Source organism: Trichechus manatus, unplaced genomic scaffold (genome assembly GCF_000243295.1).
Source record: "Trichechus manatus latirostris isolate Lorelei unplaced genomic scaffold, TriManLat1.0 scaffold00287, whole genome shotgun sequence".
Taxonomy (NCBI): Eukaryota; Metazoa; Chordata; class Mammalia; order Sirenia; family Trichechidae; genus Trichechus; species Trichechus manatus.
The window spans coordinates 1,660,084-1,675,613 of record NW_004444223.1 but is presented as its reverse complement, the minus strand read 5'-3'; the positions used below and the strand labels follow the sequence as shown (position 1 = coordinate 1,675,613).

General features: G+C 39.0%; 1 protein-coding gene across 2 annotated transcripts in view; it reads left to right on the top strand.

Annotated features, from left to right (window-relative positions):
• The window catches only part of FILIP1 (filamin A interacting protein 1), a 136,187-nt gene that overhangs the window by 109,114 nt on the left and 11,543 nt on the right, over positions 1-15,530 (top strand). The window contains exons 4-5 of one of the 2 annotated variants that reach the window (XM_004390157.2): positions 4,122-6,927; positions 10,212-10,269. In XM_004390157.2, coding sequence (XP_004390214.1) covers positions 4,122-6,927; positions 10,212-10,269 — 2,864 coding nt within the window. Of the gene's footprint in view, positions 1-4,121; positions 6,928-10,211; positions 11,042-15,530 lie in introns of those variants that run through there. The other variant, XM_004390156.2, reaches the window with a different exon arrangement.

Genomic DNA, 15,530 nt, shown 5'->3' with positions numbered 1-15,530 from the left:
TATATAGTTGTGTGCCACTGCACCAATTCTGACTTATAACAACCCTATATGACAGAGTAGAACTGCCCCATAGGGTTTCCTAGGCTGTAATCTCTATGCGAGGAGATTGCCAGGTCTTTTCTCCCTCAGAGCTGCTGGTGGGTTTGGAACTGCCAACCTTTTGGTTAGCAGCCAAGCACTTAACCATTGCACTTATAACAGTACCTGGCACATAATATATATCAGCAACATAAATATATATATTATCAGCAATATAAATATATATATTATCAGCTAATATAAATAGATATATTATCAAATATGTATATATAATGTGCCAGTTATAAGTGCTTTCATATATTAACTCATATGTACCTCATACAAACATTATAAGTTAAGCACTATTTTGGTGCCTATTATATAGGTGTGGATGCTAATATATATAGATAGATTAAGTCACTTGTCCAAGATCACAAGGCTAATAAGTCATAGGGCTGAGATTGTGAAGCAGTACATCAGGAGGCTGTTGCTTAGGCTTGGACTGGGGCAATGGCATTGGGGAAGCACTAGGCTAATTGAGTTAAGATATGTATGAGATGTAAAAGTGATAGGTCTTATCTCCAAAACACTACATTTCTAATTGCCGAGTATACTTTTCAACTTGACTATCTTGCTGTTGCCTCAATTGTTTACCAAATACCTTTCCCACCTGTTTTTCCTATTTCTGTTAAAGGTGCTATGATTCACAATCACTCAGACCTAAAGCGTTGTAGTAATTTTTTTTCTCTCTCTCCCCTTTTCTCCTGTGAGTGATCAATCACAAAGCCCATGCCAGTTACCTTTTGCAAAGTCTTTATGATTCATCCTATCACTCCCATTCCAATGTTCTGCCTGTAGAAGTTTGAACACAAAGCTCAATGCAGGTGACCTGGTGAGGAAGGCTGTTGGCAGGCTGTTCCGACTGAGTCATCCCCATGTGACTTTACCATGGCCCTGGATCTGATTATACCATCTGGGAAAATGAATTTTGGGAGCACACAGAGAATGGGCCATGTATTGCTGTTAAGTCCACTTTAAGATAGTTTAAGATGTAATAAAAGAAGGAAGAGAAGAACAAGTAATGTGTCCAGAAAAAGAGATTGAGAGGGGTAATCACAGTTAGAAGGACCAGAAAAAATGGAATTTGCTGGAAGGCAAATTCCTTGTCCTAAGAATGAATGTGGCACTCTGCCAAGGTCATGCTCTACGTCACAGGACTTCCTACAAGTCCGTATACTTTTCTCTGGATGAAAGATTAGTACCCTGGGCTTTACTATGAAAGACTGAATAATGACATAAAAATATATACTGATTAAACCCAGAAAACACTGAATAGTCTTTTCAGACTGAAGGAATAGTATGCCCTTTAGATTTTTTTGTTTTATTACATCCATGTATTGAATCTCTATGTCAGCACTTAATGTTATCTAAATCTTCAGAACAATCTCTTAAGGTAGGTATTCGCATCCTGTCCTCCTCCTTTTTCAGGTGAGAAAAGTGAGAGTGAGTGAGTTTAAGTAATTGGCCAGAGGTTGTACAGTTACAAAGTGGCAGAGCCAGAATTCAGACTCTCTGCAGTGGTTAAGAGCTTGGCTGCTGTCGTAGTCATCTAGTGCTGCTATAACAGAAATACCACAAGAGGACAGCTTCAACAAAGAGAAATTTATTCTCTCACAGTCCAGTAGGTTACAAGTCCAAATTCAGGGCATCAGCTCCAGGGGAAGACTTTCTCTTTTGGCTCTGGAGGAAGGTCTTTGTCATCAGTCTTCCCTTGCTCTGGAAGCATCTCAGCATAGGAACCTCAGGTCCAAAGGATGCACTCAGCTCCTGGCACTGCTTTCTTGGTGGTATGAAGTCCCCATGTCTTTCTGCTTGCTTCTCTCTTTTATATCTCAAAAGAGATGGGCTTAAGACACTATCTAATCTTATATATCTCATCAGTATAACTGCCACTAATCCATCTTACTACATTATATTGATAAAATATACAACACATAGGGAAATCACATCAGATTACAGAATGGTAAACAATCATATAATACTGGGAATCATGACTTAGCCAAGTTGACAGATATTTTGGAGGACACATTTCAATCCATGACAACTGCTAAACAAAAGGTCAGCAGTTCGAATCCACCAGCCACTCTTTGGAAACCCTATGGGGCCTTTCCACTCTGTCCCATAGGATCACTATAAGTCAGAATTGACTCGACAGCAACGGGTTTGGTTTTTTTTTGGGTCTGACCGCAAAGCCTGTATTTTTAGTCACTCCAATTCACTGCCTCTAACAGCATAGAGGCATAGTAACCATTTCGTGGAAACAAAAAAAATACTTAGAAGTTTTAGCATTTTAAGTTTAGAATTAAAAACAGTGATATTTTCAATGAATTTAGCACTGACAGTTAAAATCAAGGAATTGAAAATGGACCTTTTTATATTGACAATAGCCCCTTATGTCTTTCCTCGTCTATTGTTCTGTGACAGGATTTCAGTTGTTTGTACTCGAAGTAAAATGAGATGATCAATGAAATGCCCTTATTACACATGTAAGGACCACACTTAGTGGAGCTATTATAGTATTGTTCATGCAAATCCATAGGATTTGAAAACAATCTTTTTTCTCCCATTTTAGGGATAAAGTCATAATGGTTTTTGGAAACCATGCATTTAGTTAAATTGATGCTTAGACATAAGGGTACATATGATAAAAATAAATTCTATAAAAAAATTAGTGGCATCATCAGGATGATTATTATAGCATTTTTTGTCTGAGACTGGATTTGAGTATGAGTAGCTTTTATATGTAAATCTAGTCATTTTTTGCACAATGCAATGTGAAACTATTAAATGCTATTTATTTTACTATTTGCTAATCTAATCATAAATATGAAATAAATTATTCAGAATAAATAAGGTACAGAAGATATTGAAAGAATCAAATGCACTTAAAACAAATGAATACATGTTAGTGGTTGCTCATAACTTGCCTCTACTATAAACACATTAATTACTAAAATGCATTCTTATGCTAACATATGGTGAATGTGATTATTATTTTAACTCTGTCTTTATGATTATATGAAAATAACTCCAAAAAATTGGTGCAAGTTAACTGACCAAACAAGAGTGGCGATAGTTACTGTGGTATGTTTACACCCCTATTTTTTACAGCTTACATGAGCACCATAGAGAAAATGCATTTCATAATGTGAAACAGAATAATTGCTGTGGCTAACACATTTTTCTAATTGCAGTTGCTTGAATTTCCAATTTCATCCCCACCTAGTTCTCTATCAAACAGAAATTATTTAAATCAGAAAACTGTGTAAAAATTCGTGCCAGTTTTGGTGTCAGTTAAAATCAGTGTGTGTCAATTAGCATTGGTACCAGAAAGCACATTGTCCCTATCAGGTGACAGTGGCATAGTTTGTTACAAGGGTCCAAAATAAGAAAAACTTTAAAGGTTCTTCTTTTTTGGGCCTTCTCTTCCATTTAATATTTGCCCCCTGCAAGAAGTTACATGATGCAGAGGCAACGAGCACAGATTCCTGAATCCTACTACCTGAGTCGGAATCCCAGCAGTACCATTTACTGACTGTGTGACCTGTGGCAAGTTACATAATCTCTCTGAAACTCATTTTCCTCATGAGAATGATAGTAGCAGCACTTGTCTTTTAGGGTTGCTGTGAGGATAAAATGAAGACTAGTGCCTAGGACACAGAATGCACTATTTAAGGTAGTCATTATTATTACATAACCTCAGTTTTACATAATGGTTATTTTTTGAAGTTCAGAAAAGTACTCATGCCATAACTGTTCAACTAACTGAATTTTCACAAGCTCAACAATCCAGTGTAACCAGTACCTAAATCAAGAAACAGCAACTAGTACCCCAAAAGCCCTCCTTCTGCCCCCTCCCAGCATCTACCCCTCTCTAAGGGTAAACAATATCCTGACTTCTACCTTAATGACTATTTGTTAAGCTTTAATAGTGTAGCAATTATTAAGGGATTTAGCATAGTAGTATTTTGTTTTTTCATTCAATATCTAAGACAAACCTGCTTGCTGATTAATCTTTTAATATATAATTGTTTGTTTTCTAGGTTGAAAAAGCTCCTTGAACAAGAAAAGGCTTACCAAGCCCGCAAAGAAAAGGAAAATGCTAAACGGCTCAATAAACTAAGAGATGAACTTGTCAAACTCAAGTCCTTTGCACTCATGCTGGTGGATGAAAGACAAATGCATATTGAGCAACTTGGTCTGCAAAGCCAGAAGGTACAGGATCTTACTCAGAAACTGAGGGAAGAAGAAGAAAAGCTGAAAGCAATTACTTCCAAATCCAAAGAAGACAGGCAGAAATTGCTCAAGTTAGAAGTGGACTTTGAACACAAGGCTTCAAGGTTCTCTCAGGAGCATGAAGAGATGAATGCTAAATTGGCTAATCAAGAGTCTCACAACAGGCAACTTAGACTCAAGCTGGTTGGCTTAAGTCAAAGAATTGAGGAGCTAGAAGAAACCAACAAAAATCTTCAAAAGGCAGAGGAAGAACTTCAGGAATTAAGAGATAAAATTGCCAAAGGGGAATGTGGAAACTCCAGCCTCATGGCAGAAGTGGAAAATCTCCGAAAGCGTGTGCTGGAAATGGAAGGTAAAGATGAGGAGATCACTAAAACCGAATCCCAATGTAGGGAATTGAGGAAGAAGCTGCAAGAGGAAGAACACCATAGTAAGGAGCTCAAACTTGAAGTCGAAAAGTTACAGAAGAGAATGTCTGAACTGGAGAAATTGGAAGAAGCATTTAGCAAGAGTAAATCTGATTGTACCCAGCTACATTTAAATCTGGAGAAAGAAAAGAACTTAACCAAAGACCTGCTAAATGAATTGGAGGTGGTTAAGAGTCGAGTTAAAGAACTCGAATGTTCTGAAAGTAGATTGGAAAAAGCTGAATTAAGCCTAAGAGATGATCTGACAAAGTTGAAGTCATTTACTGTGATGCTGGTTGATGAAAGGAAGAATATGATGGAAAAAATAAAGCAAGAAGAAAGGAAAGTGGATGGTCTCAATAAAAATTTTAAGGTGGAGCAGGGAAAGGTTATGGATGTAACTGAAAAACTAATTGAAGAAAGTAAGAAGCTTTTAAAACTGAAATCTGAAATGGAGGAAAAGGTATACAATTTGACAAAAGAGAGAGACGAGTTAATAGGGAAACTGAAGAGTGAAGAAGAAAAATCTTCTGAATTAAGCTGCAATGTTGACTTATTAAAGAAGAAACTTGATGGTAGAGAGGAAGTAGAAAGAGAAATTACAAGGGGAAGATCTCGAAAAGGACCTGAACTCACCTGCCCAGAAGATAACAAGATTAAAGAACTAACACTTGAAATTGAGAGACTGAAGAAACGTCTCCAACAGTTGGAGGTGGTCGAAGGGGATTTGATGAAGACAGAGGATGAGTATGATCAGCTGGAGCAGAAATTTAGAACTGAGCAGGATAAGGCTAACTTCCTCTCTCAACAACTAGAGGAGATAAAGCACCAAATTGCCAAGAATAAAGCAATAGAGAAGGGTGAGGCTGTGAGCCAGGAAGCTGAGCTAAGACACAGATTTCGATTGGAAGAAGCTAAAAGTCGAGACTTAAAAGCAGAAGTCCAAGCTCTTAAAGAGAAGATTCATGAGCTAATGAATAAAGAAGATCAGCTTTCTCAGCTCCAGGTGGATTATTCTGTCCTTCAACAAAGATTTATGGAAGAAGAGAATAAGAACAAAAACATGGGGCAGGAGGTCCTCAATTTGACCAAAGAGTTGGAGCTTTCTAAGCGGTATAGCAGAGCTCTCAGACCCAGTGTGAATGGAAGAAGAATGGTAGATGTTCCTGTAACATCAACAGGAGTACAGACTGATGTGGTTAGCAGTGAAGCAGCAGAGGAGGAAACTCCTGCTGTGTTCATACGGAAATCCTTTCAAGAGGAAAATCACATCATGAGTAATCTTCGACAGGTGGGATTGAAAAAACCTATGGAGCGATCCTCTGTTCTAGACAGATATCCTCCAGCAGCAAATGAGCTCACTATGAGAAAGTCTTGGATTCCATGGATGAGAAAAAGGGAAAACGGGCCCTCAATCACTCAGGAGAAAGGGCCTCGAGCAAATTCCACTCCAGGGCACCCAGGAGAGCTAGTCCTTTCACCAAAGCAGGGTCAGCCCCTGCACATTCGAGTGACTCCAGACCATGAGAACAGTACTGCCACTTTGGAGATAACGAGCCCAACATCTGAAGAATTTTTTTCTAGCACCACTGTCATTCCTACCTTAGGGAATCAAAAACCAAGGATAACCATTATTCCATCACCAAATGTAATGTCTCAAAAATCGAAAAGTGGAGATACTACTCTTGGTACAGAACGAGCCATGTCGCCAGTCACAATTACTACATTTTCCAGAGAGAAGACCCCAGAAAGTGGAAGAGGTGCGTTTGTGGACAGGCCCACATCCCCCATTCAGATAATGACAGTGTCTACATCAGCAGCACCAGCTGAGATAGCAGTCTCTCCTGAATCCCAGGAAATGCTCATGGGAAGGACTGTCCTCAAAGTCACTCCAGAAAAACAAACTGTTTCAACGCCAGTAAGGAAGTACAACGCCAATGCCAATATCATAACCACGGAAGACAATAAAATTCACATTCACTTAGGTTCTCAGTTTAAACGATCTCCTGGGACTTCAGCTGAAGGAGCAAGTCCAGTTATTACTGTCCGACCAGTCAATGTGACAGCTGAAAAAGAAGTTTCCACTGGCACTGTCCTTCGTTCTCCCAGGAACCATCTTTCATCACGACCTGGTGCGAGCAAAGTGACAAGCACTATCACCATAACACCGGTCACAACTTCATCCACTCGAGGAACCCAGTCAGTGGTGAGTAGAAGAGGTTCCAAAGTACAGGCCAGAGAATGGATAGAGAAGTGAGTAGTGAGACTAACCTCACGTCCACCATATAACAAAACCACAAGCCTCTCACTCCATCTGAGCCCGCTAACAGACGTTTCCTAGAGGACTATCTACACTGTTCTGAGAAAAGAAAAGTTGCCTAATAGTTTGATAAACTGGGATAATTTTGAGGGGATTTTTTTTTCATGTAAGTTATGGAGACCCAAAAATACTTTCAAAGATGGTCTCTTTGAAATGGCAGCATGTAGTAAGTTTTAAAATTTGATTTTATGTTGAAAATGCTTTTTAAAGTGGAGACAGTAGAAGAAATAATCAATATACTGGAAGGATTAAAACTGTTGCTACATTACTGTCTCTATAACCTAAAATATTCAATATGTGATTATGTATGGACATAAGTCAAAAATAAAATTAAAAGAATTTAATATCAAAATATTTTTAAAAGCAAAAATGAAGTGAGTTCATATGTCTAGAAACTATATTTTATTAATAGTACCTTGCAGAGAGGAGATGCTTGGTAAATATTTATGTAATAACTGGCTGGAAGGCTAAATAAATGATCATAAAAAAGCATTTCCAAAGTATAAAGACCAGAGCTTAAAAATAAATTCTATTTTTCAAAATATTTTCAGTGATTGTCTTTATAGATTGGGAACAAATTGGTAAATGTAGTTATGGAATAAAAACCTGTTGCCATTGAGTTAATTCCGACTCATAGCAACCCTACAGGACAGAGTGGAACTGCCCCATAGGGTTTCCAAGGAGCGGCTAGTGGATTTGAACTGCCGCCTTTTGGTTAGCAGCCAAACTCTTAACCACTACGCCACCAGGGCTCCAATTAAGGAATAGTATGTAACAATTAGATATTTATTTAAACCAATAGGATAGAAATTCTTATGATTCCTGGACTCTGAACAAATTCTACAGCAAATTTTGAAAACTCTTAAAAAAGACAGGAAGCTTTCAATTTAACTATAGAAACTGTGGCTTGTTTTCCCATACCCTCAATATAATTTACTTTAATTCTCTGTGTACAAACATAGATTTAAGACAGACTTCAGAGTGTGAATTACTAATTGCTTTGCCAGTAAAGCTTTTATTTATTGGCTCTACAGAAGCCAGATAGCATTCAGAACTGCTCACCCTTCATAAATGCTTTTTAGGGCACAAAGAGCATAGCTGGCTGTGCAGTCTTGCTTGTTTCTGTTACATTTTATATAAAGACAGTAGGGGTATAAATGGTTGTAACAGGAGATTATCAAAATAGCCAATCTCTCATAGAGATAAAGCAAAAGACCACTATGTCCCATTTAGGCTTTTGGAATCACAGCAGTAATTTCTAAGCACCTCTGAAGGGCAGATTTTCTGCTGTAACATTTATTTCCATTACAAGTGTCAGATCAAGATAGCCTTACCCCCTGTAGCAACATTTTTGACTACTGATTAAACCCTATACACAAGTAGGATTTCGAATTAACTGTCTAAGAATTCTAAGGCCTGGATGATGACTCACTTATGTCAGGTGTATCAGATCCCATAAAATTCAGAGACAGCAAAAGGTTTGGAACGCTCCTCTTAGAATTTGAACAGAGAGGCTAGTTCATTTCTGCATTTATTCATTCAGTATTTACCAAGTTTCTTACACATTAGGCACTGGACTAGATGTTGGCATGCAAAGATGAAAAAGACATGTCCGTTGTCTTTTAGAAGTTCTTGATTTTGTGGGAGGGGAAGGATTGGAACTTACGTAGTGGTTCTGTGATAGAGATACGGAACACTAGTGAAGGTTTCACAAAAGAGGAGATACGGAGGGTTTTCAAGAAGGAAAAAGGAAGAGGCATGTAGAGGGAACACCATGTGAAAAGGCATGGCAGCGTGAAAGAGTGTGGAATATTTGGGGAATGGTGAGCCGTCCCATTGTGCTGCAACAGTTGGGCATGGGGAGAAAACGGAAGGGCAGGAAATGGAGAGGCAAACTGGGGTCAGATACGGAAGGGAGGTGCATGTTTTACTATGAAATTGACACTTAATCTTATCGAGTAGACAAGGGAGTCATTGAAAGGGTGGTGAGCATTAGAGAAACATTCTATTACTTGTGTTTTAGAAAGATCCATCAAGAAACTGTTTAAAGGCTAAATCAGAAGAGATAGCTTGAGGACAGGGATGCTGTTGCAATTTTTTATGCTGGAAATAGTATGCTATCTTGAACTATGGTAGCGGAAGTGAGAGAGATACATTAAAGATGAAATCGAAAAGATTTCATGACAAATTGAGTACAGAGAGTGGCTCTGAGGTTTCTGGGTTGGCAGTCTGAGCAGACAGGATGAGAAACATAGGAGGAACAAACTGTTTGAGGGAGAAGATAAGTGATATTTGGGGCATGTTAGACTTGAGATGCCTAGGGGCATTAGAAATGTCCAGCAAGTAGCTGGAAATACAGACGTGCAGAGTAGGAGAGCTTTGAAGGCCAGAGATCCTGGGACTGACTCATGGACACAGAGGGTGATAACAGGATTTTCTCAGCATGGATGTGAAAAATAAAAGTAAGGCTGAGAATGGAACGTAGTGATACTTACATTTAGAAGATGGGCAAAATAGTACAAGGAGCTAGCAAAAGAGATTAAAAGAGAAGCTGTTAGGAGGTGAATACAGCATGAGAGTTTTAGGAACATTTTAAGAAGGAAGGTGTGGCCAGAAGTGACAATTAAAAAAAAAAAAGAGAAATGAGGAAGTTATCATGGACCTCAGCAATAGAGGTTATTTAAATGAGAAAGCTGAGCATGCCTGTGGGTTTAATGAAGCAAGAAAAATCCTGATGAAAACGGAAGGGCTGGGGTCTCGAGCACAGGAGAGAGGGGAGCGGTATCATCTCTGAGAGAGGACAGGAGGGAAAGTGGAGATAATTTGGGGACAGCCAGAGTAAACTTGCCCGAGGTGGCTTATGTTTGCCTGGTGGCCTATATTTTTTCTGTAAAATAGAGGTAAGGTCATTTAGTGTAAGGATAGAGGAGGTAGGTTAAGGACTTGAAAAGAAGAGGAAGTTTGGGATAGATGTTTCAACAGAAGGAAAGAGAGGTAATCAGAGTGGATTAGATACCGACTCCAAGTTTCTTACAATTCCTTTATCTGGGGAAGTGCCTTCTGTGGGTGCTTCTCTGTAGCAAGAGTCTTGCTAACTGTTCAGATTGATGACGGAACTGGGGGAAACTAACCAACACCTCCCGTGTGTCTCTGTATTTTTTCTCTTACAGTCAGGACAAGACGGGTCATCCCAGCGGCCTACGCCCACCCGCATTCCTATGTCAAAAGGTATGAAAGCAGGAAAGCCAGTAGTGGCAGCCCCAGGAGCAGGAAATCTGACCAAATTCGAGCCTCGAGCTGAGTCTCAGTCTATGAAAATAGAGCTGAAGAAATCTGCAGCCGGCAGCACTACCTCTCTTGGAGGGGGGAAGGGCTGAGGGCAGTGGCTAAGGGGGTATGTTGTGCAGATGCTACTGCTGCCGTGAAAATGAATCTTCATCTGTTAGTGCCAACTCTTTACATGTACTAATTTAAGCTTTCAATAACTCGTTTATAAAATAACCAACTAATTACCATGTGTCTTTTCTAATTTGTACATTTGTTTTGATGCTAGGGAATAGAACTAATTGGCAAAAATACTGTTTGCGGTGTGGTTTTTTAAGGATGCTGGGCCTAAGGCAGGACCTGGCTTCTAGTCCAAGTTTTGCTTCTAGACAAGCGGATGCATCAGTTAACCCATCTGAGCCTCAGTTTCCTCATCAGTAAAATTCTGGATCACAAGATCTCCAAGGCTGGCTCCCATATTTCTTAAATGTAATCTAAATTTAAAAGCCTTGTTCCACTATATTTTTTTTTTCAAAAATGCTATTATGAAATAGGAAGTAGTTTAACAATTGTCAGTTGCCTCTATCAAATCCTGAATTTGCTTCACGTGCTGGAAAAAACATCTCATGGCTATCACAGGGTCTGGACTTCTAAATTTTGCAAAAAGAAAAACCTCTAAGATGATGTCAGGAAATAAGTTGAATGTGAAATAAAATGGAAATGAAATATGGAATCCCCAAAACAGAGTTTTACTTATTTGTGTGTGTGCGTTGTAAAAATTTTAGATACCTTCAAAAGATTCCCAGAATTTCGTAGACAATAATTTTAGAACCATTAATGTCAGACTCACTCTGGTCAACTGTGCAATCGATTTAAATTGTGGGGCAGTTTGAATAGAGCTGCCAAATGGCCCTTTATAGCTCAACAGAAATTGTAATGGACAGCAAATAGCAGAAAGTAAATTCTCAGACATTAATGCCAAGGGGAAGAAAAATGACGTCATAAATAGCTTAATTGAATTCAAATATTTTCCTCACTCAAATGTGGACTTTACTTGCAAATGTAGAACCAGCTCATGACTTGGGATGTGTGTATCTGTGTGTGTGTTTGAGTGTGGTGTGAAGTGGGTTATTATTCCTGTCAGTTTTCCTTGTGTTTGTATCATTTTCATTAATTTTAAGCATACTTTTTAATAAGCATGAAGCAGGGTGAATGCAAAATGCCAGGTGTCTTTGTTAGGAGATTAACCATGTTAAAGTGAAAGCTGTGCTTCTTAGTCAAATAACCACAAATGAGCTCAAGGCTAATAACCCGCAGCTTAGCATACAAGGTCTCATGTCAGCAGCACCTTTGTCCAAATTTTGGAGTCTAGTGGGTGAAATTTACAAAGATACAATTAACTACAAAGTTACACATTTTTCTTTTTTCATTTCTGAATTGTGAGGGTTCCAACATTATTTGGATAGTAGCTGCTCTTGATATTTGTAAAAGGGCAGGTTAAAAAAAAAAAAAAAGATATGATCAGTGTTTATCATCATACTTCATGATAAAGAAGCCCTTCTCTAAGTTCATTTCCACACCAGATTTCCTATTTCTTGCAGAATTTGGACTATAATGGTGGTAGATGCCTCAAAGTATTTGCACTAGCTTCGATCAGATCTGTTACCTATTGCTCATCAGTTCTCAGCATATGTAGTAAAAAATGTTGAGCAACCATGTTAAAGACATGCCATAATAATGGGATTTCATGGTAGAAAGAGAGAGAGAGACTGGGAAAATAGACTACTTATGAAGTAAGATTTTGAGCAAATTTAAACAAGAGATTTTGCCATTTAGAATACTGACTCGTATTTGCTTAAAAGGGGGAAAAATCCCCGGGTAAAGTGGACAGCCAGCCCTTTCAAAATAAGGGTGTTCAAGTATTTAATGTTACTGTACCATAACATACCGTATCTGAGCAAATGAGGGTGTCAAAGAACCAAACATTCCATTCCTTTTGACTCTACCTGCCATTCTTCAGTGACTTTTATCATAAACTTATCACTTGCTGCTGTTTTTGCTCACACCATGCTTGCATGGTTTTCTTCTGGAAGTCCATACCATCAGCAGGGAGAATGCTCTGAAAGACTTAACAGTGCATGTACAGGATGTTTATACATCTGGATCTTGGAATAGAGCCACCTACAAAGTACAACTGCTAAGAAAACCTGGCAGAACAACACATTCACTTTTCAGAAATGATAAAGAGCAACTGCCATGACAGTTTTTTCTTTGTAATTTTAGAACTCACTCTACATGTATTGGATAGATTTGCTTTAAACCATATATTAGAAATGAAATCCGCTGGGGATAGGAGGTGGAGGATTAAAGGTACTCCAACTCCAACTTCCATTTGTGAATATAATGTTTTTAAGATGTAATTTGATATGCTTTGTAGGACTGAATGGGATTAAAATGTTAGGGTCTTTTCCTTGTCCTGAAATGTATTGTCTAGTAAAATAAAAGTAGTCTCACCAGGACTGCTATGTACAGCTGATGCTCAGGTCCCACCCTAAAAAAACCCAGAGGTAAAGGGTGTCATTTACATGGACTGCAATGTGGATGGCGCCCCCTGGGGACCTGCAGAACACAATCTGCAGAGCTACAGAGGAGGCTCTGGTCCTCCCCTCCTGAGAATAATTTGAGTGTGTTGGCTCTTTCAGCACACTATAACGGTGGCCACTTAGCATGCATGGCACCACAAATGTTCCTGTAAGGGACACGGCCTTAAGGGTGTTTATCATTTCTTGAAAATGCGAGCTTCATGTCTAGGTCATCTGCTTAGGCAGGGTTATTCAGTTTCTACCAACGTTTCTATTATATTTTCAGTGAGGACTGGTTGATGGGTAGCAACTGGGCTTTCTTTAGAGAGTTTAGTGTATTCACTGAGGATATTACCAAATTTCTTACACGAATTTCTTCAAGTGAAGAAATAGCTTTGATGTGTAGTCTGGGAGAAATATAATTTGTTCAGTTATATGTATGGGAGAAATGAAAACATGTTCAAGAAAGTAAGGCATAAAAAGAGTTGATTTTTCATTCCCTCATAGATTCAGAACACTGGGGAAGAGTGAGACCTTCCTGATTAGGAGAACCACAGGGTGAGGAGAGTGCACGTATGTGGGAAGTGGGAGGGCAGAGAGAGGAAGAGGGAAGGAGGAGAGGGACACAAAGAGCATTTCCCAGTAAATAGGAATCTACTCTTCCAAAATTTGCCCAACCCAGATAAAGGTTAGTATTTTCTTCCTACCTGCTCCTCCAAGGTCTCATCATTGTTTATCTCCTTTTTCTCTGCAGTTTCATCTTCTGTTCAACTGCTGCTTCCACACAAGCTATAAATATGTTCTAGCCTCCTCCATTTCAGCAAAGTTCTTCCTTCAACTGTGCAGTCTGCTATAGCTTCGGCTCTGTCTCCTTTCCTGTCCAGTTAAGCTCTTACCAGAACACTCAACATTTTTTGCTCCACTTCCACACTTCTGGTTTATTCTTTAATTACTTTCTATCTTTATCAAAATAATTCATATACATAAAATATCAGCCAGTGCTAAAAAACATAATGGAAAATTCTTACTTTACCACCCTTATCCCTTAGTCTTGCTCCCTGGAAAAAAAACATTTCCAACTCTTGGCTGTTTTTTCTGGCCTTTATCTCCATATTTATAAATAATATGCTTATACTGCTACTTTTTATTTATAAATTTTAGATATTATCTTTTGTCTTCCATTATTGTTTTGATGGTTGAGGATTTAGCCCTCTCACATGTCCCCTCCCTTCCCTCTTCCCCATCCTCCCAATATGGTTACATCACAATTTTTTTATAAATCAGCAGTCAGCATTTGTTTATAATCCCCCCCAAAAAAAACAAAAACAAAAACAAAACAAATTCTTTGCTGTCAAGTTGATTCTGATCCGTAGTGACTCTAGAGGGTAAAGTAGAACTGCCCTATAGAGTTTCCAAGAAGGGGCTGGTGGATTTGAACTGCTGACCTTTTGGTTAGCAGCCATTTAAACACTGTGCCACCAGGGCTCCATGTTTATAACAGGGTAATGTAAATACTCTTCCCTGCTGAGCCAAGTATTATACCATGATTATGTTTCTTTCTTCTTACCACTTTTCCTTCTTAAAAGAAAACTGCTTTATTTTTTCATCTGCTTGGTTTTCTATGTATTTAGTTTTTTTATTTTTCAAGTGTTCCAATAGATCTGCCAAACACCCATCAATAATTTTTATAAACACATAAACACATCCATTTAATATTTTCCCTGGAAACCTTCCTAGTTCAGCCCTCTGTTTTCCTACTCAGTTTGGGCTGGTTGTCCTCGAGGCCTGCTGCAGGTTGGTGTCCTCTTGCCGTTTTGCCTGTGTTAAACCCCTTGTTTCCTGGATATCTTAGTTTCTACCTTGTTTATCTACCTATCATCCAGCTCTCTCTCTCTCTCTTTCTCTGATCTATCCATTTTTAAAGTACATCTTTCAGTAGTTTTTAGAGAAAAATCCTTCATTTCTTCCCTGGGGCAGGCTACTTGCATTCTGGAAATAGGTCAGGAGAGGTGAGATGAGAATCTCATGGTTCAGTTTGTAAACTTTTTCACTCCCTTGCATTCAGTCTATGCCTCATCCTTGCCCTTTCTTGTGCCTCGGTCTAGAACTTCTCTGGGTCAGTTTTTCCAGGAAATAAATTTCTAGCCTCCCTGTAAGGGTAAGTAAGGGTAGAGTTAGGTTGTGCTCCTCTCAGGGTAGAGTTAGGTTGTGCTCCTCTCTCAGTGACCAAACCCTCTATGTCCTTTGGTTCTCCTTCTACCTCTCTAACTGCTCCGCCTCAGTCTCTCTTGCTGGCTCCTTAGTTTATGCATACATCATAAGTGATGATGTTCCCCATATTCTGTTGAGAACCATTTTTCTACTCGACATACGCACTCTGGTTATTTTAAATACTTCCGTGGCTTCAAGTAACACCCATATGCTGGTGGCTCCCAAACCTCTATCGTTAACCCTATATCCAACTTTGCACTGCATGTCTCCAACTCAACTTGTCTAAAAACTGTTCTCACAACTTCCCCCACCTCCCTTTCAAGTCTGCTCCTTTTATTATTCTCATCTCAGCAGGGATATCCTCATCTACCAGCCACCCAAGCTAAAAATCTGTCATGTTAGGTTCCTCCTCCTCCCTTACCCACCAAGTAG